Below are 27,642 nucleotides of genomic sequence, written 5' to 3' on the forward strand. Positions count from 1 at the left end.
AAGTTACCATTTATCAAAAGTTTTATCTAGTACTGGTATCCAGGTCACATGACTTTGTTCAGGTTATCTGTCGTTTATTTGTCAGCCTGATCAGAAATGTTCATGGCCGCCAATGGTACAGGACATGCTTACCAGGCGGTAAGTAATTATATTTTAATCATAGTTATTTTCAATAAAACAATATAAATTCATAACACTAACTATGACTAATGTCTTAATATGCTGATGAAGAAAAAATGTCTAAAGGTGTTCACGGTGTTATTCAGCAACTTTTGAAATGTATGTATCCCACGAGATATGTTGCCAGATCAGGGGTAAAAAAAATTGGTCAATGTGTAGTATTCAAAATTTTGTTTCAAACTGGAACACATGTTATTTTCACTGCAAAAACAGATATTATCATGCACAGGTATGTACATTATGACAATATACCAATTTTATTTTACACATACACACACACACACATATATATACATATATACACATACATACATATAAATGTGTGTGTGTGCGTGTATATATGTATGTGTGTATATTTATATTTATATTTATATTTATATTAGGAGTGTGCCCGAATACAAATATTTTATTTGGCAAAGCACAAATAGTGGGTTTTCAATGAATATTTGTTTCATAGAACTATTTTAGAAATTATTTGTTATCGGGAAGAAAAAAATTCCTTGTCAAATACCAGCGTGCAGGTCGGTTACATCCTATCTCAGTGTCTCTCCTCTGCTCCGCTGTTATGTCTATCAGCAGATCTCAATGAGGGGAGTCACATCCACCTGCTACATGACGCATATTTCCTTTTTTGGACATCACTCCTGGAGTTGGGGGTGTTCCCCAGAGATAAAGCTGAGCCACTGACACACACGAAGTGCTCCTAAGGGATTCTCCATAACCTGTTGTTCCTCTTCTCCTTTCCACAAAGTTAGGTTGCAAAAAATAGGCAATAAATGAAAAGTGCAAAGCAAGAATCGCCTTTTAAGTTCTTCCCTACACGTTATATGCTGTGCTGTCTGTGTGTTATGGTGTATAAATAGGTAGAGGTCTGTCTGCAATGAGGTGATGAGTAAAGTTTTAGCTCAGTAGTCAGCACAGTCGTCTATGATCTGGGAGAGTCCAGTTTGAGACTCGGAGTGGAGACCTCCTTCGTAAGGTAGTTTATTTATGAACACTTATTGTAATACTTTAATTTTGTAAAATTAAAAGCGCATCTTGGTGCCATCATGTTGGCACGGTGTTGGTAGTCATGTCTGGTATTTTGCTAACCTCAGTTGCTTTTGGTTGGTCAGGTGGGAAACTGCGTGCCAAGGTTTTGGTCTCAAGAACATAGCACTGAGCTTCAGTATTTTGGGGAAAAGAGATAGGTACACCGGTAGACCTTCAGGATAGGTATACTGGCAGAGGCCGGTGTACTTGAAGTCAATCAATGGCTTGAATCAGTTGAGATGGTTGTTCATTTGAGTGTGCCTTGTCCTTTTTAGAATCGGTAGAATTGATAGAACTGGATTGGAAGAACTGGGTGGTAGCCTATACTTTGATAGAAATGATGAAATCAGTTTAAAAACTAGTATGTGTGATGTTAATGACCAGGGAAACAAAAATATATCACTTCTCTTCATCGAATAAAACATCAAAATGTTTACCATTATGACCTTTTTATACCTTAATAGGGCAACATATCCTGAGAGATACAACTCATAAAATCCAAAATATACAAAATATTTAGAAAATTTGTGTTGAAATGTTTTACTTAGGTGCAAATGAGATAAGTAATAAGTAATAACATTGAATTATTTTTTACAACTCATTTTCCACTTCTGCCTGTTTGAGGGTTAAAACAACAGTCAGGTACCCAAATGAAACTGAAACAGGTTTTTCTTGAAATCATTCCTCCTGTTCATACTGACCATCAGAAGAACCCTTCATAATGCACTTAAAATGTAAATGATAGGGGACAAAATCCACAAGTCTCCTTCTGTGCAAAAATGTACTTAAAATTTTATCTGAAGTTAATATGAACCTTCAGCTGTCAGGTCAGGTCAAGCATCAAGGATAACCAGAGGGGAGCTGACGTGTTATTTATGGAGGCAGGATTAGGAAATAGGGATAAATTACATTTCATGAATCAGAAATCGGATGATTTTAATGCTATTGTTCTGCCCACTCGATACAGTGAGTGGTCCGCCAGTAAAACCAAGAGAGAAAAGAAAGAAAGAAAAGAAAAACCCTTCAAATATATTGTTATAATTCAGAGAGGGAGACATTGAGAAATACAGGACATCAGACAGGGCAGATATTGAGTTTAAAATCATTACTGAGCAGGACAGGACTTCAGGGAAATGCATATGGTACAGTAGGTGGCGGTATGCACCTTTAAAGTTGGTTTGCGAGCCGCCAATAAAAACAAAGAAGAAGAAGAAGAAGGACTTAATGTTATTTTCGTGGTTATTTTGCCACAGGTGGTAAATGTGTGGAGAATGATTGTTAAGGAGACTGTGAGAAAGATGCAGAGTGTCTTTGCAAAGGGAAACATACAGCATGGGAAGATAACTGTCCAAAGAGAGTAAGGGAAGCAGAAATAATCAGTGTCAGATCTAAGACTTAAGCATGAGGAAGTAGGTAAGAAATATTATGATGTGGGACAAGAAGCAAAGGAGGACAAATCAGTCATGAGGCATGATGAGTTTTGCCTTTTGAAAGGATCAGGTGAAGTTTTTGACAATGGTAATTAACTGTACTGCTGGCGTAGAAAGAAAATATGAGGAAATTGACATAATTGTAGATGCAGCAAGGAGATTTCTAGGTGTCGTGGGAGTTTCCGGAGAAGGTGTGCAGCAGATGTTGAGAGAAGCTTTCCGTTTCTCTCAAACACCTGAAAAAGAGTGGGAGAGGGGTGCAATCAGATTATTTCATTTAGTCAGTGGATATTTTAGTTTAAATCCAGTAGGTGGCGGTATGCACCTTTAAGGTTGGCTTACATCCGCCAATAAACACAACGAAGAAGAAGAGTAAGCAGGAAATATTTTAGTCTGAACTATCGCTAGCTTTATGTGTCGTTCAAGTTAGATGACATCGAAATTGAAAGGAGGTGTTAGAGTTGTTTTTTTTTGTTTTATTTATACAAACAATTGTTTTAAACCAGGCCGTTCTCACTTCGCGTATATTTTGGATATAAAGTGTTTTAAAGGCTCTTGAAGCGGTGACAGAACTGATGCAACATGTCAGCAGCTGCTGTCAATAGGTGTTTTCTATCAGCTCTGAGGAGACACACGGGCTGTCAGATCCGTGGACTAAACTCTGCGGCAGAGAGGACAGTCAGCCGCGTGTCCTCTGTCTGGACATGTAGCCACAGAGGAGCAGAGGGACACACCAGCCTGGACAGGAGAGCTGCAGCCGGGGACAGGAGGAGAGGTGGTCGGGACAGCAGCAGCTCTCTTCTCCTGTCTGTGTCGGTGGGTTTGGGGCTTTGTGGTGCGGCGCTTCTGGACAGAAAAGAAGAAGAAGAAGAAGTGGACGACAGAAGCGCCTCAGTATCCCAGAGGTTTCTTGAACTCATCCTGCCATCAGCTCACTGTGCCTCCCCCTTTAAACCTGACAGCCCCCGGTATAAATACAACTTTATTGCAGATGTGGTCGAGAAATCCACTCCAGCTGTTGTTTACATTGAGATAGTGGGCAGGTGAGCAGTCAATTAAGGTGTTATAAATTTAATAATCTACATACTGATTTATTTGGATAAAAACATATATAGTGGGGTCCAAAAGTCAGAGACCACTTTTCCAGTTTCTGACTTTTGGACCCCAGTGTATCTACAGTATATCACAACTTAAATACAAGAACAGCTAGTTGTTTTCAGTTTCAGTTGCTATTAATAATAAGTCCAATGAATCTGTAATTCATGATGGACTTTTTGTCATCTGATTTGATAAATGACACCTGATGATGAATCAGTATAAATATAATTGTAAGCTGAAGTCCTACCTGGCAGGTGTTACACCAAATTCTGTGACCTGTTTAGCCAGTGCAAGTGTTTGATAGGTGTTACCAGAAAAGAAGCCCCCATATTATTTGGATATGGTCATACATTTTGACCGCAGTTACTAAAAAATGTGACACCATAACATTTAGATCTACAGAGGTCTGTCTGTAGAGCACCAACATCTAACCTGACACCCTGTGTCCACCAGTGTCACAACTATCAAAACTTGCAACACTATCTAAATATTATTGGGACACCTATTTTGGTAACATTTATTAAAATGAAGTATGTGATTGTATGATTTTTTAAAATTTTTTTAAGAAACACTTACAGTAACAACTTCTCAACAGAAACTTATGTGTCACAGATTGTCAAGTTGATGATTTATCATATAAGGTGCCAAAGGTCCATCATAAATTATAGCCTCACAACTTCTCGTCACTTGTTACTGGTAACACCTGAAAAATCCTGAGTGTTGTTTTAAGACAGACATGAAAAATTGTGAATCTACTTTAATGCTTTAAAACAGAAAACAATTATTGTGACATAAGAAATATAGAGTAACAGGTTATAATTATTATAATTTGTTATTTCTGTCAAATAATCAACTAATTAAAGTCTTAAGCACTAAAAAACATCTTATGTCATGAGTATCGACAATCAGTAGATTGCCAGACTGGATAACCAGTTGGCCCTCAAAAGCCTCAGGTTCACTGGGAGTGTATCAGTTGTGTTAAGGTGATTAACTTTGTCTGCAAACATGGGAGTGTGCTCTATTAACAGCACTTTATCAGCTGGCATTAGAAGGGCCTTATGACATGTCCTGCTTACCTCATCGTGCTGATGCTGCCTGTTTGTTCTCTTGAACCAGGAGTGAAAGGCCAAAATGATATTTTGATTTGTGTGCAGAGTTTTTCAGTTTTCCTCTGAAGCCAAATATGACCACCAGCTTTTATTGTTTTACAGGAACCCATTTTCAGGACGGGAAGTCCCAGTGTCCAATGGCTCTGGTTTCATTATCAGCAGCGAGGGTCTCATTGTCACCAATGCTCATGTTGTGGCCAACAAGAGAGGCGTCCGGGTGAAGCTCACCAATGGAGAGATGTACAATGCTACTGTGCAAGATGTTGACCCAGTGGCGGACATCGCCACCATCAAAATCACTGCCAAGGTGAGAAAAAAGCTAGGATAATATCTGCTCATGCCTGTATGTTTATGTTTTTATTAGTGGGCTCCTGTTAGCTTGCATCACAGTGATTGCTAATTTTCCTGGAGTCTACACATTAACACACAGCTCCTCACCACAGACACTGTAACAGAGAAATCAGAGAAAGTAAAGTAAATAAAATCAAGATAAAGGACAATAGTAACAAAGCTAAAATATGATCAAAATTAGCGACATTTATGTGGCATTTTAATGAGAAAACTAATGCTTTGTTCTTGTGACTGTATCTATCCATTAAAGGAGGGAATCTGTATGTATGTATGTCCTTCGCGTATCTCTTGAACCGTTCATCGGATCAACTCCACCCATGGCGGGTGTAATGCTGAGGACCCAAGGAAGTGCAGTGTTGAGTGTGAAGTTGTTTGGACAGGCGACACATATAATAAATTTTGAATAAACAAGCGAACAGTGAGCTGCACAGCTCCGTGTCTGAGTGCAACGGGGACTGTTTGATACAAACACTGTCACATCACAGCAGTGCGGGGCTTCTAGGCTCTGACTCGCTGAGCAGGACAGAGGCACTCACCCCGCCCAGTTAAACTGCCAGAGAGAGAAGAACAAGCATACACAGGAGGAAAAAAACAGAGGCGGAGGCAGTAAAACTAGCCAATAGGAGCACAGACATGTTTGATTGGCAGCAGAATCAACCAATGGAAGGCCGTAAATGGCTTCTATGGTTCAACCTCAGTTTAGTCTCACTGGTGAAGTCTCTGCATTAAAATCATTTGATTTATTAAATCCTTATCATTTTAATTGATACATTTGTCAGTTGATACATATTTATATGGTTCTTGAGAAATAATAAGCAATCAGCCCGTTCTGAACAGGCGCTGCACTAGTATAGTATAAATTCTAATATATTGTGAAGTTTTGCTATTTGTCCTCAAGGGGGCATGTTTATCTCTTAGATGACAAAAAAGTGCCCGTAAGCGTACAGTATATAAAACAATAAGGGTCAAGTTCCTCTCATACATCGGAGCATTGAACCTCTTTTGTGTAATCAGTTAAATTTTTCTAATAAAAATAACATTCATACAATCTAATGAAACAACATAAAAGCAAAGCTCATGAACAGTCTTCTGTTTGTCCCATCGATAACGACTGAAAGAAAAGACTTCTCTATGTAGAAGACTCTTTGTTGCAGTGTGTTGTATGCTGTATTGTGATAGAAGAGCAAAAGGTTAATCCAACATCTGTATATGACATCTGAGCAGTGAGGATGCGGTGTTAAACTGCTCTTTGTCCCTGCTTCCTCTCCTCTGACATGCAGAATCCTTTGCCCACGCTCACACTTGGTCGGTCATCTGATATCCGACAAGGAGAGTTTGTGGTCGCGATGGGAAGTCCGTTCGCCTTAAAGAATACAATCACATCAGGAATCATCAGCTCGGTACAGAGAGGCAGTAAGGAGCTGGGCCTGTCCAACTCCAACATGGAGTACATCCAGACTGATGCAACAATTGATGTGAGTTTTTCCACTATAATGCTATATATTAAGGTGTGTGTGTATATACTTTTTATGTATGCATTTTCACTTTAAAATAATTTGTTTTAATGTAGTGTCTGGTACAAATGTGTGATGAGTAATCAAAAATACGCAGACTCTGAGCTTAAGAGAACTGAGCTTACTGTGACTCAGAAATGTGTCATATACTTCCGAGTGTCACGTGTGACATATTTGTTTTACAGTTTGGAAACTCCGGAGGGCCCCTCATTAACTTGGTGAGTCAGTGATCCTGTTGAAGTGTTGCCAAACCTGCTCTGGCTGCTGTGACGTTAAACATTTGACTGTACAGAGGATTTTTAAGGAAGGGTTAAATGTACTACACATACAGCTTTTTGTCAGTTGTTGTGGTATATGTATTTTATATACTGTATAGTGGGTGTTTGTACATTATGTATTTGTGTTTGATTACAGAAAATGAGAGATTTTATCACAGACTAATAGTATTTGTGCGAGTAATGTTCAAGCGTCCTATCACTATCAGTAAAACCACTAACTACTTTACACTGGCAATTACCTATTAGGTTGTATCTCATGCGTTACATTATCTGAACGCCTCATCTTTTATCTAATTAGGACGGTGAAGTCATCGGTATAAACACCATGAAGGTCACTGCAGGGATCTCCTTCGCTATTCCATCTGATCGCCTGAGACTTTTCCTGGATCAAGCAGCAAAAAGAAAGAGTAAAAACGAAAAGCCACACAAAACACCCTGTTTCTCTCTCTCTTCCATATTCTCTAAAGCCTCCAACTGCGTACTTGCCTGTCTTTATAAAAGATAAGTGAGAGAATCAGATGTTGCAAAAGAAATTATACTCATACCCTGTTTTTCCCATTTTCTCTTAGATTCCTGGTTTGGTGAGTCAGACACTAAGCGGCGGTACATTGGCGTTATGATGCTGACATTGACTCAGAGGTAAGTGCTTAAGCATCAGTAATGCCTGCGGTCAAACAGCACAGTCTAGTTAGAGCAGCACTCTAATATGTTTTTTTTTTGTTTTGTCCTGTTGCTGTAGCATCATCGCTGAGCTGAAGTTGAGAGACCCGACCTTCCCTGATGTGACACATGGCATCCTGATCCACAGAGTCATCTTGGGCTCCCCAGCAAACAGGTAAGCTACTGTGGGTCTAGATGTGTGGTAAAGGATCTTCCTGCTCTTGTGGTTGAATATTTATCTTGTATGTTTCATAGTATTTTTCTTTAAGTCAGATTTAGATAAAAGTCAGTCAGCTTATAGACCAACTGAATATGGACTAGTAAGGAAATTTAACCTGCACACAGGCATTGTGAGTGAGTATTTGAACAGTAGGCAAAGTATTTAGCACGTATGATGAATAGTTGTTAACCCACAGTGCTGTCATCTTTGTTTCAGAGCTGGCATGTTACCGGGAGACGTTGTGGTGGAGATCAACGGGGTGAAGGTGTACACCTCAGAGGAGATCTACCAGGCTGTCCGCAGCAGTGACAAAATCACAATGGTGGTACAAAGAGGACAAGAATTGCTTCAACTGCAAATGACACCTGAATACACAGAGTGACACTAACCTGACGGACAAACAGCCACGTCACTAATTCATGTCTACAAAAAGACACTGTGAAAGAGTTTTTTTAACTTATGATTTTGTTGTTGGGTTACAGTTTTTGATGATTTGTTAAATATGTTGATACTGTATGGTAAATGAGTTATAAGACTGCGTTTACCGCCTCTGAAGCAGTCTGTGAGATTTTTCTTAGTTTGAACCATGATGTCAGGACCTGAAGACTTGGATGGATTACCAAATATCCCAGTTTTTATTCTCGGGTTTGTTAAAGTACATTAACAACAATATTGTCTTAGTTTCTAGTAACTTCTATCTGGTGGAATAGCAAAACTACTGTTTCATGATATGATTTGTGTTTCTGCCACCTAACATGCAGTGTTTGTAAAGTGCAAGTTAATGAAACTTGAAACAATATACTTTAATAAAGCCATTTAATGTTAGACAGCAACAAGAAGCATGAGAGACCCACATATATGGCATGGACCAACGGTATTAAACTGACTACTTATTAACACAGCAAACAAGTTTGACAACTCACGAATGCTGCTAGGATGACGATGATCACACAGGTAAAATATGAGTTTTTGAGATCCCACTTATTTAAACTGGACTGTTTTGATTATGTCACACAGTAAAAGTAAAAACCAAAAACATGAATTCATTTCATAATAGAGAAAAATCTTTCATGATAAGAAGCTAACAAAAAGGTGAACAGATTTAATTTTGACAGTAAAAGTCAAAGCTGTGAAGCTGAACTGAGTAAATTAAAATTTCCCTGGTATATGTACAGTAACACACACTTACAGTAAAGTAATATAGTGAAATGTACTGGACTGCTACACAATTAAATGCATTTACCTCAAAGACTGATAGCTATTAAATGGAGATAACATTCAAACCACCTTAGGTTTAAACAATATGTTCATACTTCTGGACTAAAGACATCTTGTTAGGTACGAGTTCTACAACATACAAGTATGGGAGGAAAAATAAAATTGTTCAAATCCCATTAAAACTACTTTAAAAAGGCTTAATATATATTGCTGGTAATATTTTTCTTTTTAAGAAAATATAAATTGTGCGACTGAAGCTTACAATACACTGCTGGCAGTAGCGCCAGGTTCTGTGGTGACCTGCTGGAAGAGGGTCATCTGTAGAGGCGCTGTGTGCTGACAGACTCCCCGGAAGAGAGAAAAAACAAAACAATAACAAACAATTGGACATCTTATGATGCCTGAATCCCTTGCACCAAAACCCAGATGCTGCTATGGTGTTTGTCACGGTGGAATGCTGCGGAAATCACATGATGTGCGCAAACAGCAGCCAAACTATAATCAAACTCATACAGATACATAAATAAGGGGCAGTAGGGTAGAGTTAGGTAGGGGGGATGAGGAGGGGGGGAGGCTTTGGAGAGGGAGTGACAGTGTGAGGGAAAAACTGTAGTGTCCAGTCTAGTCCAGCAGTGAGCAGGATAAGCATTGACTCAGTTGACATGGTCCAGAGCGCGCAGCAGCTCCTCCCCCTGCAGCAGGTACTGGCGACCCTGTAAGGGGGCGTTGACCTCGCAGTCGTAGCGGGTGAGCTGTGGCAGGGTGAAGGGGGAACTGGTGCCCTCTGACGTGCTGCCAAGCAGACGACTCGCCAAATCTTAAAGAGAGAACAAGAAACATTAGACTTCTGATTCTTGTGATGTTAAGTGTCAGTATAAAGTATTTACAACACATCTAGTTTACTCACCTGAAGGCAGCAGAAGTATGGTCCTGGTTGTGCCGGAGTCTGAGGCCTTCAGCTTTTTGCCCTGCTCCAGTTGCTCCTGCAAAGATCCCTGGAAAAAAAAAAAAATCATCAAATACATAAACTCAAATTCCCAGTCTGTAAATGTGAAGTCTGATCTGTGAATCAGGTGTGGATGCGGAGGTCTTACATTTCCAAATATCTCCCTTATGTCACCCAGTTTTCTTTTGCGCTGTGCATTCTGGGCTGCCAGAGTCCTGAGGGAGACTTCTTTGTCCAACTGTGGGGTCCTGCAGCACAGTAATAATGATGCTTAGCAACCTCATAAAAGGCCATCTAAATATGTTTTATTACATAAACATGATGAAAACTTTACCTCTTAGCAATGATGGTGGCAAGATTAGGGGGGTTTACTGGTTCGGGTGGTGCTGGGGAAGAGGTCTGACTGCCTGGTGAGCTGAAGGGGGAGTTGGGATAGCTGGGGACTTCCTGTGCGACGTGGAGAGGAGAGCTTTCCAGGGATTTGACTGGTCCACAAGAAAGAGGCTCATCTGGGGTCAAACTGCGCAGCTGGAAGTCATCATCCATGGGGATGTAGGGTGCTAACATCTCCAGATCCAAGTCGTCTATTGCCTTGAAGTGAGGAAAAAAAGGTTTGATTATTCTGAATACAGACAGGTTTTCATTTATTAGATCAACTATGATCTATTACAGTGATCTCTCTCTCTCCTGGAATTGTTACCTGTTTGGTGAAGGGTGTCTTGGGTTGTGTATCAATGGCAAACAGCTTCTCCACCAAGTCTAGTTTGAAATCTGAGCTCATATCCGACTCAATGGGGAAACAAAAGTCCAATGGGCTGTCAGGCTGAAGAGGAGAGACACAGGTCAGAACATATTATTAAATGGACTAAGGGCTTGTTGTCTGTGCAGAAAAAAGCCAATAATGGATTTCAGTCAGTCTTACCTCTGAGGGGCTCTGGCTGGTTGATGTGGTGGACGGGGTTGGAGCAAAGCTCTCAGTTTTTGTGTCCTCAGAGGCGGTGGTGGTGACATGGAGAGGCTCACTGGGCGGCAGAGGGGAAAGAGGCAGAGCCAGCTTGTCACTGGTGGAGGGAAGCATTACATCGTTGTAGAGAGGGACATCCTTCAGCAGCTGGATCTCTGAATCTGTACCACAGGACAGAATGTGATTAGAGTGCTTTATCACCCTGAATATAAACACTGAAAAGACATTTGTGAGTTTATTTGAGTGCACGAACCAGGGCAGCCAAAGTCCAGGGAGATGATTGTGTCTCCGGCGGCTGGGGCCAGCAGGGTAAGGGCCTCAGGCTCTTCCTTCAGCTGATCATACAGGCTAACCAACGGCTTGGCATCAGCCGCCTGGGTGAACAGCTTGACCACATCCAGCTCCGGGGCCTTCTCCTCCTCCTTCTGCAGGATCGGTGACATGTCTGGCTGGCTGATCTCGACCACAGCCTTCTCCTCTTCCTGCTGCTCCTCCTTCACCGGCTTCACATCCTCGGTCTGCTCCAGAGACATGATCAGTTTCTCCTCCTGGATGCCACTGTAGAAGAAGAGAAACATGACACAGTTATGGAGCTGTACGATTGCCCTCACTGCCATTTCTCTGAAAAAAACTCAGTTAGAACTGGAGAGAACATCATCATTTTTATTTTCAGCATCATATACATTCTACAACAAATTCTTTAATAAAACGGTCTACTCTGAAAGTACTGACTCTTTAGTACCTGAGCACAAAGTTGACACAGACAACACACTGTGGCTGAGAGTTCTTGTTGTTGTAGATGACAGTGGCCTGGGTTTCCACCCACACAAAGCCTCCTCTCTTGGCTAACATCCGGTATTGGCCTGTGGTGACTTGGCCCTTTGCGAACACTAAGAGCAAAAAGAGACAAAAAGGGGAACAAATTAGAAAAAATTTGGTTTGGGACAAAATGACACAGCTGGAGTTCGTTCTAGACTTGCGAGACATTCCGAGTTTCAATTTACAGGAAGTCCCATGCACTCTTTGTGGTTATGCTTACAGTTGTGGTGAGTCTTGGTGAGATGGTCTGAGTCTAGAGCATGATAGTACTCATACACAGAACGATTCAGCAGGTCCTCTGGATCGTAACCCATCAGCTCAGTGATCCTGGAGAAGGAAAACAAAAAAGGTGAATGTTTCCATCGACCCACGAAGGGAAGTTAGAGATCAAGGTTCTGCAGTATCTACATTGACCACTAGGTGGCTCAGTATGACTAAACTTTAACAGCCTCGGCAATAATAGTCAATGAAAAGTACAAAGTCAGATTAAGAAGCTGAATCTTGTTTGATCCGTGTTAAGCTTTTTAAGCACAGAACATTCACTCAGAACGGCAAACTCACCTCTCATCACAATATGTGAACTTCATGTCCATCGTGTGGCGGCTGAGAAAGGTCTTGGTGTCCAGAGGGACCTCAATGTTGGAGGGGTGTGGGATGGGGTCGCAGATCAAAACCAGGTAAGGGACAGGTGGCTCCTTGTGGCCGTTGGGAGTCTGCTCAGTGTGGCTGTCATATAAGCGCACATGACCTGAGCAGTGGAGCACCTGGAGCGAGAAAACGAGATCAGGAGGGTCACAACACTTTATGACTTCCAGACTGCAATGATGATTAATGATCTCCTAATGCAGCAGACAGATGATTATTAGACTAATAAATACATTTGTTCAGACGTTCAAATAATATAATGACTCCGTGTTTTGGGCATGGGGGTCACTTTTGTGTCATTTACACAACAGCTGCATTTAGTGCTGCAGCATTAGTTGCATAATTGTGTAATAATTACAGATTCTTCTGTATAAGCAAAATCAGTTAGTGTTTTCCTTGTTCATTTGTACTTTCGCAACATTAGAGTAACGTCAAACTGAGGTTAAATTTCACATCATTTGACAATATGAGTTTCAAGCAGTTAAGTACTTCGAGTTCATAATTAAGGCTTGCAAATACGTTAGGGTTCTTTCAATCCATAATGTTATAATAAATCTGCAATGTTTGAAGTTCATCCTTATTAGATTTCTCCTTTACCTGCTTACTCAAATGCTTTTGGTCTTTTTGATACGACTGATGCTTGATCCATAACAGACTGGCAATGGCTACATCTAATGTAGGTTTTCTATGTGTATGTACATCAATTATTACACTGATGACTTAATCAATATTAAGACTGATTTACGGCATAATGGTGCATTTCCTTTGTACATTAGGTTATTAGATTACTACCAATAAAGACATTTGCTATAATGCAGTTTGTATCATTCTAGTTTGTGGATGCAAACTGCAATTCTTAAGTCCCACATTATCATTATGACAAATGCTGAACTTATTTTACTTTAAGTAGATCTTCACCAGTCAGCACTTAGAAAAAAATCCTGACTAAAATGATTCCAGCTGCTTACTTGCAGTATTGTGGGCTGAGGGTGTTGGAGAACAATAAAAAAAACCATTAACTGTCATTAAAGAGCATCCTGATGGCCTCATAACTGTAATGAGATTCAACATGCCATACAATATTGCAGGGAGCCATTCATATAATATTTAGAAAGTTATAAGAATAATCAAGAAGATATTTCACATTTTCAACAGAGGCCTTTTAAAAATGTTTTTAGAAATTAATTGCCCTCACTAGCAGCTCTAGTGTTGACAAACCTTCTTGCACATGATGACTAATATTAGTAGTAAAAGTAGTAATCTATTTTGTCGGGTTCATTTCCTCCATGTTTCCACTAACACCCACCTTCCATGTAGCCGACTTGACATTGACAGTGCGGCCTCTGCTTGTGAGAGTGCACTTCATTCGGAGGAAGAAGCTGCGCTCTGTGTTTTGTTCCTTGGTCTTTTTGGAGCCTGAAATCACACAAGGAGGGGGAGAAGCAGTTTAAACCAGCGTCTTCTGTTGTTCTGTCATTTCTGTGTTGACTATTAGCTTTTTTCGTGTGTGGTTTTTGTGGGTTTTAGTGTGACGTTCTGTTTCCCCAGCAGCTCCGTCAAATTGTAACACAGCTACAATGTTTGAGGTTGAATATAACCGGTGGCCAAAAGTTCACATTTGCATGCAGAGAAAAGATTAAGTTGTAAAACCTTTGCACTACGATGAGCTGCAGCAAGTTGAATAAAGGAAGTGGCATTACAGCCGTTATGGCTGAGATAATATCAGCGTCTACTAAAGTGCAATTCCTGGCAAAAAAAGCCACGTTGCCCTCCAATTAGTGTTATGAAGTACATTTCAGGGGCAAGCACCAGAGTTTTAGCTAAATGAAAAAAAATTCTGTCCACTGACTCAAAACAAAAACTGTGTTGTTCGAACGAAGCAGGAAATGTGCCAGTGATGTAGCGTACTCTTCCAGTAAAGCAGAGTGAAGGGTCACTGAAGTTCACACACTGGCCAAAGTACTGCGACCTCAGTGGGGACAATGATAACTTGTTCTGACAGCCTCCCAGTCTGTATTTGCCAGCTCAGAGTGAACTGGGCTCCCTGCTGACTGGAGCACTGGCAGACCTAACAGAGCGCTTGTGTGTGGCCGTCTCTCCATTAGAAACGTCCTATGATGCGACACTGCTCACTTTTGCTGTCTCTCACCTGTTCTGTGAACCAGCATCTCCCTCAGCTCCTCCTGGTCACAGGGATGTGTGAAGTCGAACACACTGTGTCCAGTCAGGTCAAACTGTGACAGAGTAAGAACAGTCCTTTCAACATTTATATGTACATGGAACAGCCATAGTGAACATTGTGTGAAGGTTTCCAACCTTTTCCCATCAAAAGCTTAATGTATCTGTTGCATAACACTGGAAAACAATCATTTCTTAGCCTTAAATTTTCTGTTTCAGGCTCCTTTCCTCACCAATCTTATGCTCTTTCATCATTTTTGAGATGCAAGTCAAATCATACAAACCTGTGCCAGCCCCAAGCACTTGTTGACATTCTCAGAGAGATAGATCATATCTCCGTCTTCAGACAGCACCATGAGAAAGCCTTCCAGAGCCTTTAGGTAGGAGCTGTTTAGTTGGATATCCAGCTCCGTTTCCTCTTCTGCCACTGGCTCATCTGGAGAAGATAACAGCGAAGGGGGGGGGGGGGGGGGGGGGGGCAATGGGAATGAGAGAGATAAAAGGAGGGTAGGGAAAGCGAAGCAAAGCATGAATTAAAGAAGCAGTCAAGACTCTATAAATCAGGCACAGTGCATTTATAGTGTCTGTTGCCTGAAGTACACGGTTGCGGGGCAGGACGCTGCAGTACAAAGAAAACACATTGTACCAACAGTTGTATCTGCAAAGGAATCTATATCTGCAGGTGTCTGAGTCAATTTCTTAGAACAGCTGACTCAGTGTCTATCACTGATTTCCTCTGCATGTAAAACTGTATTCTCTATTTTACTAACTCTCAATAGGGTGTCCTTTCTTTCCTCCAATAGATCCTTTAGATTTTTTAACTGTGGCTCCCTACAGTGCTAAAAAGGTAAATATAATAAAAAATTAAATACAACAATTTGCACAATTCAGTTGACATTTGGGACTAAACTGAAGAAATACAGATGCGCCTACACCCCAAAGCTCGTCCACTGTGTCTACAACAATTACAGATACTAACCAGTGCTAAGAAGTTTTCTCATGCGCAGGTAGCTGATGATGAGTCTCATGATGGAGGCCTTGTCCAGACTGGAGCTGACACTGTGGGGCAGTGGCAGCTCCTGGGCCAGCTCGTAGAACACCTCCGACTCCTTCCCGCGCCGGCATCGCGCAGCATCCCTTGACTTCTCCTTCCTCCGCTCCGAACTCACTCTGCGGGAGACAGGTGGTGGGTCAGTTTGGTCACAGTTTGGTTCTGAACCTACTATGTACAGTACGAGAGGTGACATCCCTCCTTCCTGACCGAATGTGTGCACAGAGACTGGTCAGCCACTGGGGGAAGGATGCAGCTGGAGTCTGCAACAGCCAAGCTACCGTCTGAACCCCCGTCAAACTCATTTACATACATGGCTATCTGCGATCGTCTTATTGGCTGTTGACCAATGAAAGTGGAGTAGACCCCCTTGGTGATTGGCTGGGGCGAGACAGGCATGGATTCTCCTGCTTGACTCTTGGTGCGCAGCCAAGCTACAGTGCGACACCAATCATTCAGACATTTACGAGCCTGGCTCAACAGATCTGAGGGGAGGAGAACGATAATATTGGCACACAACACAGAGCACATACAAACAGAGAGAGAGTGATACCTTCAACTACCAACACACACACAACGTCATATTTTCTACTATTTTACATTAGTATCCCTCATAACTAGTTACTGCTCATACAAGCTCCATTTTAGATCAAGCATTTATCCAGGCATTTATCCCAGATCTGGCTAATGGACTCTCACCACACTGTAAACAAGACCGTAAGACCTGGCAGTAGTTTAGACTGACAAAGTGCTACTGACTTTAAAGGGACACAATAAGATTATTCTCTAGATTTTATGTCTCTTCTCACAATGGAAAAAGAAACCCTGTCTTTTAAACTAAGCACCAATGAGTTTTTATTTGCATTGTAAACTGGCTAAATCTTCAACATTAATGCATTAGTCTGCCTGTTTGTGAACCTGAATGTTGCTGAATTTCTACCATAACTCTCCTCACAACCACTATCTCATTACCTCAAATGCATTTAGATCAACGTGGAGCAGCATCACGGCAAAATGGATGACAGTTTAAAAGCCCTTGGCTCCGAAATGTACACCTAATTGAAATCGATTTGTTATGCACTTGCAACATTGACCAAGGCCATATTGTTATTTGAAGCTCTCTGACAAAAATATGAACCACCTAACTAAAATTAGCCTACTGTGTATCAAACCACCTGGCAGGGTGGCAAGATAGGTTTCTTTTGGGTTTAGACCAAACTTTCCCATGGAATACAGATGTTTATACAAATTATATAATTACTCCTCCGGGGTATAAAGATCTAAATAAGTCTGAGCATGCCCTTTGTCTCTCAGGAAGGCAAAGACCTGGCACAGACCTAAGCCTCAGATAATTACTTGCAAGTCTGTAAACAAATGAGGGTTTCTTGCACCGACAAATAGCACAGGTGTCTCCCAACATGGTTGCACACAGTACAAAGAATGCATTAGGGGGTTGTGTCCAGATTGTGCAGAAAACAAACAGGAAAACTCAAATAGAAACCACTTGCTGGACGATGGCCCTATTTTTCATAGCAGACATTTTGAGGTCTGGTGTCAGGTATCACCGATACACATTAACAATGACTCTATTCTATTCAAGTGTCCCTGTAAGACAGTGCGATAGCCTGCACAGCACCACAACCTTGAAACTGAAGCAGCTAAATTGAATTCATAATTTTATTATTTACACCTGCGGTTTTCTCACTGTGACAACTCGACACACACCTATTTGATGAAAAACGCCTGCAGACACGAATTAAGTGCAACTGAGATTTTTGGAGGTGTGCTCATCAGCTCTTTCTCTCAAAGATGTTTATGTGTACTGTAATTTAAACATGCTTTGACCCAGACTGTATTTACAGCTACAGGCACAAACATACATTCATCCACATGTTTTCACATTCGTCAATACCACTGACAAATATTTACAATATATTCTGTCAACCCCACAGGACAACCCCGCAGAATATCTGGACACCATGTAAGGTGATCACAGTGTTATGCAACCAGTTCTGTATTGCATCAACAAATTTCCCTCTCTCTAAGTCTGACTTTTGGCTCCTACCGTAAAAACAATCATCAACAGTCTCCGCTGCTGAGTAAAATCCATTCATGTAAACGTCAACTCGTTTGTCAAATTATCACAAGCCATTGTAAACAAGGCACACAAACAGGTAATGTCCTCTCCCTGAACTAAGCCCCCAACTAAGCCTCTGTTGATCTAATGACAGATAAACTCTGTGCATTGTCCTACAGTGTTTGCTTCCGTACATGGTGTTACAGACTGTAGCCATTGCGCACTGTAAACACACTAGGATGCTAGATGATTGATAAGTACTAGCCATGCACAAACTGTATCCAAATCCTGTTCAAATTAAGTTTAGCTGTAGTATTCCCCTACGACACCACCGCTGAATACAGAGGTACAATACAAAGAAAGACATTTACCTAAACCCACATTCAACATGACAAGCAGCACAATGTTTCAGCAACTGTATGCATTGCTACGATACCAACGCTCTATAAACACCCCTGAGAAAAGGAGATGTAGTAAACTTATGTAAACTTGTAAAATCAGAAAATGGCAGTAGATCGTGTCGAAAGCATAACCTGCTATTACTGAAGAAGTGTACAGCCCTGCAACTCAGGTGTCTGTCTAAAACAAATCCTTGTTGAGTAAAATTTCAGCTTTTTGTGCCTCCAACTTGAACAAACTGCTTTTATTCCTTAACATGAAACATGCAATGAAAACCAAAGCGTTCCCTTGATGTTAAAACAAAGGCGAGTAGAGAGGCCACCGTTACATAACGTGATTAATGCACATGGTCATGCATGCCCAGCAGTCCTCTGCTTGACAAGCTTCACTGCAAACACAATCACATTTATCACTTTAATTATACTCCTTTTGTTTTCTAATAAGAACGAGTACTATTATATAAAACAACATTTGTTGGAGTCGTTTACAGATGTGAAAAAGTGGACATACAAGAGATTAGTGGAAAAATAAATCAGTTTACAATGATCATTTATCATTATGGCCAGCAGTACACGGGTTGCTTGTGTATTTTGTTACTAGAGGCTGACCTATTTAAACTAGAGAAATATCCTCACTATCTGTCAGTCCTGTTTAGTTTGACAGCAAACATGGTCTTATCTATTATATAATTCAGTTCAGGGAAACACCATAACTAAAACCTCCCTGCAAAAAAAGAGAGAAAAGCAAAGTAACACTGAAAATATATTTAACATAACAGGCAAATGAAGCCAGAGCTCCACATTAACATTTTGAGGCACTTGTAAGACATTTCTTCTTTCACTTATCCAGGCATAAATGTCACTTGCCCCAGTAAACATAATGCTCTAACTTCCGTTTTACTGGACTTCAATGCTGTCGCCATCCGGGATGTGAAATATCAGATTTCCACATAATTAGAAAAATAACAAGTGTGCTGGTATTAGTTCAGTTTTTTACAAAAAGAGTGCAACACACAGCATTTTTCCTGCCTGGCTGCGGAAGAGTTAACCATAGCGTCTGGTTCAAAAGTAGTTTCGTTTCTTTATTATATCATTCACATTTACATTGACCGAGGTTAAACATGGAATATAGATATGATAATATTACAATAAGGTTTCCTATGACCTAGGCCCAAAAAATGTAAATGTAATTATTTACTGGTCAAAGCAAATTATGTAAAATGTGTGTTTACAGTACTTACTGACTGTCAGGTTTTGAAAGGGAATGGACAAATAGTCTAAACTGTACACATATTGCACTTGTTACGTTCATGGCTACACTGCAGCTAACTATATACTCTCTGGTCCATCCACCAGCCTCATGGTCACACGTCCACTCTCTCTCTAAACCGCACACAACCTACGCACTGAGCTATCCCAGTCTGAGTTGGACGTATTGTGGGGAAAATGTGCATCCGTTTCAAGTCGGCATTCTGAATGTATTCATTTAACTTAATAGCAGAGTAACGAGAGGCACATAACGTGAAAACACACATTATTTGTTTGTTTATGACTTTTAACTTGTCCAGTGGGGCAAGTAAATTTCTCTTCCAGTTGTCCCACAAAAAGTCCACTTGTCCCAGACAAGCAGACAAGCCCTAATGTCGAGCCCTTGTCTGTATTGTAATGGATGAGCAAATGAATATTATAACCTATTTTGGTCGCTGATCGCCGGTCGCCAAGCCTGTTCAATACTGAATGAGTTAGAGAAAACCCAGACATATTGCGCAGGTAGAACCAAATAAAAAAGGACATGGTGAAGCCCATGATGCCGCTGTACGTCTTTCACTGCCATTCCTCTGAGGAGAACTGTGGGAGAGTACAAAGCTCTCGTAAAGTGTGCACCAATGCCAAGCAGGGGGTCCTCCCCCGCTGCAACATATGCCTGTGTGATAGCTTCACACAGCCAGTGGGCCAAACACTGTGGTTTTCCCTGAGAATGCTCTCTGTAATGCACAAACAGCTGCTGTGTCTGTCTGAGGCCTGCTGTGCATGCCACATAATGGAACAACGTGCGCACTGGACAGAGGCAATATGATGTTTCTTCCATCTCATTCCTGTGAGGAGGGGAAAAAATCCTTCCAAGGAAATAACTCCCTTGCTCTGAAAGAGCTAGTTAATGACTTTGGGCATGAACACAGGATTCTGCCTCAGAGTGGCTGAGCTCCCCTCATCTCTGATAATGACACAAGACAGAGACTGAGAGCACACACAGATCGCTTACTCTTTTTGCCAAAGTCAGGGCTAAGAGATGTGCTGGGACATTAGTTTTACAGAGACTTGCATAAGTGGTTCAAAAGAGGGTTTCTCCAGAGCACGTAAAACCAGGGGTAATTCCTACTGTGGTGCCAAGGAGTGCATAACAGGTCGCCGTCTTCAGACTCCTTTTAAGTGCTTTATCAGCGGATGCGCAAAGAAAGATCTCTCTCCATAGCCTTTATGACAGGAGGATATGTTTTAACCGATTTAGATAGAGCCAGCTGGAGGGAAATTAACACGAGATAGAGGGCACATAGTGGGATCTGTGCCCCTCTCCATACACCAGCACTAAAAAAGTAAACCATTACGTTTTGTAAGAGTCCATTGCAGGGTCTTTGCACCCTGAATAGTGCGAACTTCTTCAGGAGGCAAACATAACCTTTCCAAGCGCTGCCGTTCAGGAGCCAAACCCACAAACGCTGGCCTATCACTGGTAAGTGTCGAGCTGAGAGAGTGCATCTCTGCACCAAGGAAGTTGCCATGGTTTCCCCAACAGAAGCTATATCATTCATAGACATATATACATCTATATGTCTATGGTATCATTGTCGGAAACTACAACGCACTTGTGTGTTCTGGAGCCACCGGAATATCTGCTAAACCCTCTTCCTGAATACACGCTAAAAGGCGAGGAATCAGGAAAACTGAGGGAAAAGTGTAAAGGAGAGCTCTGGGCTACAGTCGGTGGGAGAAGGAATCCACTCCCGGTAGAGGAACGTCCCATGCACTTATGGAGAACCACAGTGCACTCTGTGCATTTTCTTGTGAGGTGAACCAATCCACCTCTGCTCTTCTGATCCTGTCCCACAACATTTGAATAAGTGTGGGATTTAGCCTTCATTTTGAGAGGGACCTCCGCGCAACATCAGATCTGACATATAAACCACTCTGATGGAAGTACATATCGCCGGGAGGTCACTTCCGTCCGAAACAAACAATACATGGGTCAATACGTCAAGAGTATTGACCCATAAGACTGGTAAAAACTGGTATTTTGGATAGTGGCAAGTTCTCAATTGTCAAAACTACTGGATTTCTGGTCGCTGCTACTGGAGTGTGTCACCAGTTATAATTACAACAGGTTACTTATATGAATATAAGAGAAGCAAAGTCATGTTTCTGTTTATCTCAAAACGCAGTATACCAGCCTTTGTGTTTAAGGCTTTCAACTACAGTGGTACCATAAAGTCTAAGATTACAGTGTGTAATAATAATTTATGATTCCCCGTAGAGATTCTTGTCTCCACTGCATCTTCACTGGGAGGTCAAAACGTCCTTGAGGCTTGTGAGGATTCAGTGCAAGGTAGGCTCTAGTCCTAGCAACAGACTCAAAATTGTCATCATGGTGAATTGTTCACCAAGCTAATTTAACTTGTATTCCCTCCTACTATGCTCCACTCCTGAGAAACATTACGACATCTGCTTACATTTGGCCAAAATACATCCACTAAGTCCATCCTATGAACTTCCTCCAAAAACAAAAAGAGCCTCTCAGTTGGAGTTCAGCAAGTTTGACTCACCAGACATGATGTACACATAAGTCTCCAACTGACCCTGCATTTTTATTTCCTTCAGCCTACTACAAAGCGCCATCTTTGACGTGTGTTCAGTGATGAAGAGGTTTTTGGAAATGTTAAAAATGCTCAAAGAGAAAAACTGACCTATATTTTGCATGACCACATGAAAGGGCTCATTCATACATGTGGCATTTCGCAAAGGTATTTTTACTGAAATGCGTCTGGGCGCATTTTGGATTAAATAACTTAATTCACTTTACAAGACTAAAGTGGAAGTATTTTAAGAACACACCCAAAGACAAAAGTTAGCGGAGCACCACACTCAAGCAATAACAAATGAGACCAGCTGACCAACACACACAGCAAAGAAAATAACTTGATCCACAATCAGCTTTATTCCTAAAGCCCTTCGCCTGTACAGCAGCTCTGAAAACGATGGCTTTCCCCAGCACTAGTATTGCAGTAGAGAGGCTGCGCTCCACTGCTGGAGACAGAACTCTTTTTGCCTTCTACACACAGACCTACTTCTGTTTTAACAAAAACAGTCAACCTCTTTCATTTCTTCATTCTCATACAAGCTGAAGACTGTAAGATGCTTCCAAATTTATGCTGTTAAATCTTCAAACTCTCACACACTTTCCTCTGTTTTTTTCCATTCGTTAGACAGGAACCAGACCAGTTAGCTTAACTGTCAGTTTTGTTTTATATTGCAGTTCAGTGGACTAAGGACAAGAGCAAATGGTTTGGTGTCATATTGAACTGGAGCAGGAACCTAAAAATAGTGCCCCCCTTTCTATTTATTGAATCAATAATTGGTTGTGAACTGAGTATCAAATCAAATCATGAGATTCCCAAAGTTCCCCACCCCTACATACAAGAGCCAAAAAGGCATTTAAGCTTAGGAATGCATCAGGGCTGGTCCAGGCATAACTTACTGGATTGTATTGGCTGAAATAAACCTGATCAGATGCTGATCCTTTCTTTGCTGTACTCTCCCCTGTGTTTTGTCCACCTCAACCTTTGAGGATTGTTGCCCTGAAGTGTGAGCATTTCATTGCATATAGGAGTGAATATTAAGGGCTCACTAGTGTGACTGACTGACACCTGGATTGGCAAAAAACTCACAAATCTGATATCAAATCTTGTATTTCTCCTCTCTCTTATTAGCAAAGACAACTGTACATAACATTCAGGCAACAGCTTCTCATTTTTTGCTGGCGCTGACTGTTGCTTTCACTAGTTAAAATAACAAACATTGCAGGCTGCGGGTCATATCAGCTGTTGCTAATTAACAATAATTCCATCTTGATGTCAGGCCAAATGAAACTTGGCTGTAGTGGTATTTCCTTCAATTGTTTACAGCAAAAGACAGTCTTAGCAGATGCTTTCTGATATGAACCTTCATCTTCCAGCAAAGAACAATCTTCCAATTCACCAAACCACTCAGTCTTCCCAGTTAAATCTTTGTAAGCCTAAACCTCTTATTTAGGAAGAAGCCTTTGCATTTTTCTAAACATAGTAACATGCTAACTTGATCAGTTGCGAGGACATCCACAAAAATCAATGATTCAGCAGGCTAGTAAAAGCAACCCTTCAGCAACACATGATATCTTAATTGTTGTTTACAATCACAAAACATAAAAGGGAGAAAAAATGAGCACACAAGCAAAAAAAAAAAAAAAAATACATGTAATAGCAAGTAACAATTTCTTTTTCAAGTTCCAACTAGCCTGCATACAAGTGGCAATTGTATTTGAGTGTCTCAGGGCAACCTGCAAATTGCCAGCCAGTGAATCGCTACACATTTGGCCACTCCTATTGACGTCAAATCCTGGTGATTAAGAGATGAGACAGAAATAATACCAAGGGACCTCATAGATACCAGCCAAAACAGCATTAAACCAGCCCACAACTTGTGATTCTTTTTGGTGATAGAGCTCCAAACATATGCAAATAATGCGACTCAACTCTTTCATCCACTAGTGCATTACACCATCACCCTTCATATCATCTCAGTGGGTGTTTTGCAAAAACAAAACTATATGGATTACGTTCTCAATGTGGATAGAACAAGGATCTCAGATTAATTCCATCATTTTCTCAATTTATCTATTTGTTATCTAGTCTATTACATCGGAAACTTGTGAAAATGAGCATCTCAATTTCCCAGAGCCCATAATGGTCTTCAAATGGCTTTTTGGTTTTTAATTATGTAAGAAAGGGAAAAGGGGAAAAATACTTAAATGATAACTAGATAATCCAGATAGTAGCAGATTCATTTTCTATCAAACGAACAATTGACTAACTGTCTAATTGTTTCAGTTCTAAATTTTACTACTCTTGTCTCTTAAGACACTGCCAAGAAAACCTTGATACAAAGTTCATCCTCCCTGTATATTGTGTACCACTCCCTGTAAGAGACAATAACAGAGCAAAGCTTTTTATTATAGAGTCCTCTGTGGGAGAATATTACTGTTGCTGTTTAACCCCAGTCTGACTGCAGAGGAACCTTACATCCACTGCACACTTATATGACTCTGCTGATCACCTGTTGATCACTTTTACCTCTATTTTGATTATCTCATGGCTCGTGTATATACAAATTATCTTTTTCTACAGCAAATATTAATTAGCCACCGATTACTTTAAAGAAATAGGTCAAGAAAAACCTCATGAATGCCACCAACAATTTACATTCAACATAGACTCTTCCGGCTTGATTCACTGTTTATTGCTCAATGACAACTAGCGCAGATACAACTTGTCAATCAGTCGGTTAGACAAATTTATTCCATTGTTGACCGCTTTCTGTTTATTGCTTTTCTGTATTTCATGAGATTATAATTTTAACAAACTGGACTTTTTTTCTTGTTGGTCTGACTAAATATGTACTTCTAACACCACTTTGGGCTCTGATAATTTGCAATAGTCAATTCTATTTTTTTCAGCATTATATACATTAAATAAATAATCACAAGTGATCAATTAATTTAAGATAAAGAAAGTTTTAAGCTGACCTGTTGTTGGCTGTCACCTCACAAACCTGACTCTTGAAAAACTACAGAAACCATTGTCGTGCTCCCTGTGGTATGTGGTATCACTAGTTCCCAAAACACTTTCACTATTTTTTTTTTTTTTTTAAGTAGATAGACCTTCAAATGATGCTTTGGGCTTTGATACAGAAAAACCTAGGAGCCACTCTCAGTAGTTTTGGTACTTTAAGTCCCTAAAAAAGTTTTGTGGAATTAACAGGTTCATTTTAAAATGTAATAACAAACTTCCCTGTGAGATTATAGATATGTAGATAAAGCAGATTACCTCTCTATCCAAACTTTACTATAAACAGTTCAAGAAACAATCCAGAAACATAAAAGAGACTCAAACCAAGGCCATCCTCACTAATCCTTAAATATTTCATAAGAAACCACACACCAGCACTGATCACATGAACGCTGCCAGCTTTTTACTTTCAATTTTGACAAGTCAAACCTCATAGTACACCACTGTTTATATAGCTTTCTATTAATAGGATATTTTGAAAAAAAGTGTCATATTCAAAACTTATGTAAATAACGTTAACACCAGCGTTAGTTAACTTACCTCTAACGATAGGAAGTCTCAACACTGACCATAAAAAATTTAGTTTTAACAATAACTGTCAGGGTAAAAATTCGTTTCAAAAAATATTTAATCAAGGTAAACAGATAAAAATCAATCAAACTCGCTACTACCTGCATCAAATCGATAACGTTAGCTCCAGTCTAGGCTATTTCTATGCCTGCTAGCTAACTGTTAGCCACATGCTAACGATAATAGCGTCGCTAGCAAACGCATTTTGTCGAACAAACACGCTTTAACTAGCAGACAACCTTCAAATAAAGCCCACAACGTCACAACAATACTAGTGATCAAATCCCAAATGAAGACTAAAGTTGTTCAGCCAGCTTTTTAACAACGAGATAGCCTACTGCGCAGCATTAGCTAGCGTCAACATTACCTTTTCTTTTCGGGTACAATTCCTGTGTCCATGTCAGGACGAAAGGACCTGAGTTGAGTCTCTCTATGGGTATCAAGCTGTATCCGGGCCCGTCGAGAAATAAACCAAACTCCCACGATTTTTCGCTGACGTGAATCCGTAAACCCTCAAGCGGGTCACATAAGAGTTATCACTGTGTATATTTCGTCAAAGAAATGGAGCTTTCCTCCTGTAAACGCAGCTCGGTCGTTGACTCTTGAGTAGCTACAGTGCCACGCTGCAGAGAGGACAATGTTGCACCGGAGTGGCTCCTGACTCCGCCCCCTGCCTCTGCGGGTACGCGCAGTCACATGCCTGCCCCATCGAGAGCGCGCAGAAAGTACAAGCCACCTAGTGTACACCAGTGGTTCTCAACATTTTTTGGTGTCAAGGACCCCCATACTCATACACATCAGGCCGCGGACCCGTATTTGATAGGATCTAGTCTCAGGGATGCCCATCTGATAAGATTTAATTATTCCATAACTGTCTATATTGTAGATTGGCAGATTAGCAGTGAGGAGTGTGAAACTTATGAACAGAATAGTCATTCTTACACATTCTCTCCTTGGGCTAACTTCTAGTCAATGAAATAATTGTGAACTCATTATTATTATTATTATTATTATTATTAATGTGTTGCTGTTAAAGGCCTTGTTTAGTAAGTATCACAGGGGAGAGGAAGACTGCCCTTTTGGAGAGAGAGCGAGCTCACTTGGAAGCTGCCACTGCCACTACTTGAGCCAGGCCTCACTGCCCTTTTGGATATTTTACCAAAAACAGCTGACACTGAAACAGATTTATATTGCTTGTACTTTTCCTCTAATGCCTAATCCACCACAGAGGCACATATGGTTCCCAAACTTTTTGGCTTTGACCTTTTAACCCTGATCCTACCAACATATTTTAACATAACGACTGGGGTCGGGACCCCAAGAATAAACTACTGTAAGAAACAACCATCATTGCAAAATGTTAACTTATTTCTTCTCAAAACATTATTAGTTATGTAATTAACGTCATCTGAGAAAAAAACAGATTATCATTTTAGAAAAGTTGCAGTTAATTTGCATATTGTGTAAAATGAAAATTTATCCTTTTCTTTAATACAAATTGCAGTTTATCCCGAGTACAATCTTTCCACAAAACCTTCAAAATAACTGACATACTCAGTCAGCCCACTTCATTGATTGCATACGTCTACCAGTTGAAACCAGTTAAACCATACCTAATTTTTTTCCTGTGTTTAACTAGAATAATTTTTAGTGTCCCAAAGATATAAGATTCACCAGTAAGGATAAAAGCAAAGACAAGAGCGAATTAAGTCTAACTAATTAAGGCTAACTTTGTGTTGCATGCTTCCCTCCTTGTTAAAGATCTAAAGGCCTCTAAACTCTATCTTGCAACCCATTTTGGGATTCCTGACCTCCAGGTTTACGATATAGACACTGCTCTGTCTGACATTGGATAATTGAGTTGGGTTTTTATATTTAGCCCTGTTCCTAGCATGTGTGAATAATTTTTAAACTCTTTATATTATATTCTGTACATCAATATTCTGGGAAGGTACGTCTGTGTTATTCATGTCACTTGTGATTCAGCTGCATTTTGTAAAAGAAAGAATGATTCCCCAACCCCCCAGCA

At 40.6% G+C, this 27,642-nt stretch overlaps 2 protein-coding genes across 2 annotated transcripts; one reads left to right on the forward strand and one right to left on the reverse strand.

Moving 5' to 3' along the window:
* The first annotated feature begins 2,425 nt into the window (after positions 1 to 2,425).
* On the forward strand, positions 2,426 to 8,697 carry LOC137200265 (serine protease HTRA2, mitochondrial-like). Its single transcript, XM_067614937.1, has 8 exons — positions 2,426 to 3,685; positions 4,952 to 5,156; positions 6,481 to 6,675; positions 6,900 to 6,932; positions 7,291 to 7,399; positions 7,562 to 7,631; positions 7,732 to 7,827; positions 8,089 to 8,697. Exons 1-8 carry the CDS (start codon positions 3,225 to 3,227, stop codon positions 8,252 to 8,254), a joined length of 1,335 nt encoding a protein of 444 aa, XP_067471038.1. The 5' UTR covers positions 2,426 to 3,224; the 3' UTR covers positions 8,255 to 8,697.
* hif1aa (hypoxia inducible factor 1 subunit alpha a) lies at positions 8,672 to 26,267 on the reverse strand. The gene is made up of 15 exons (XM_067614936.1): positions 25,981 to 26,267; positions 15,622 to 15,812; positions 14,927 to 15,078; positions 14,614 to 14,698; positions 13,771 to 13,880; positions 12,381 to 12,583; positions 12,040 to 12,146; positions 11,743 to 11,890; positions 11,254 to 11,558; positions 10,959 to 11,161; positions 10,737 to 10,859; positions 10,371 to 10,627; positions 10,185 to 10,284; positions 9,998 to 10,085; positions 8,672 to 9,907 (listed from the first exon to the last, which is right to left on the reverse strand). The coding sequence occupies exons 1-15, from the start codon at positions 26,010 to 26,012 to the stop codon at positions 9,744 to 9,746; spliced, it is 2,268 nt and encodes a 755-aa protein (XP_067471037.1). The 5' UTR covers positions 26,013 to 26,267; the 3' UTR covers positions 8,672 to 9,743.
* Between the last annotated feature and the right edge of the window lie 1,375 nt (positions 26,268 to 27,642).

This window comes from Thunnus thynnus, chromosome 16, assembly GCF_963924715.1.
Source record: "Thunnus thynnus chromosome 16, fThuThy2.1, whole genome shotgun sequence".
Classification (NCBI taxonomy): domain Eukaryota; kingdom Metazoa; phylum Chordata; class Actinopteri; order Scombriformes; family Scombridae; genus Thunnus; species Thunnus thynnus.

Coding starts and splice junctions, on each gene's coding strand:
- LOC137200265 (XM_067614937.1), top strand. CDS start 3,225: ATGTCAGCAGCTGCTGTCAATAGGTGTTTTCTATCAGCTCTGAGGAGA. Junction 7,400..7,561: donor TCAAGCAGCAAAAAGAAAGA/GTAAAAACGAAA, acceptor ATTTTCTCTTAG/ATTCCTGGTTTGGTGAGTCA. Junction 7,632..7,731: donor ATGCTGACATTGACTCAGAG/GTAAGTGCTTAA, acceptor CTGTTGCTGTAG/CATCATCGCTGAGCTGAAGT.
- hif1aa (XM_067614936.1), bottom strand. CDS start 26,012: ATGGACACAGGAATTGTACCCGAAAAGAAAAG. Junction 12,147..12,380: donor TTCACATATTGTGATGAGAG/GTGAGTTTGCCG, acceptor TTCCTTCTCCAG/GATCACTGAGCTGATGGGTT. Junction 11,162..11,253: donor CCTGGACTTTGGCTGCCCTG/GTTCGTGCACTC, acceptor CCTGTGGTACAG/ATTCAGAGATCCAGCTGCTG.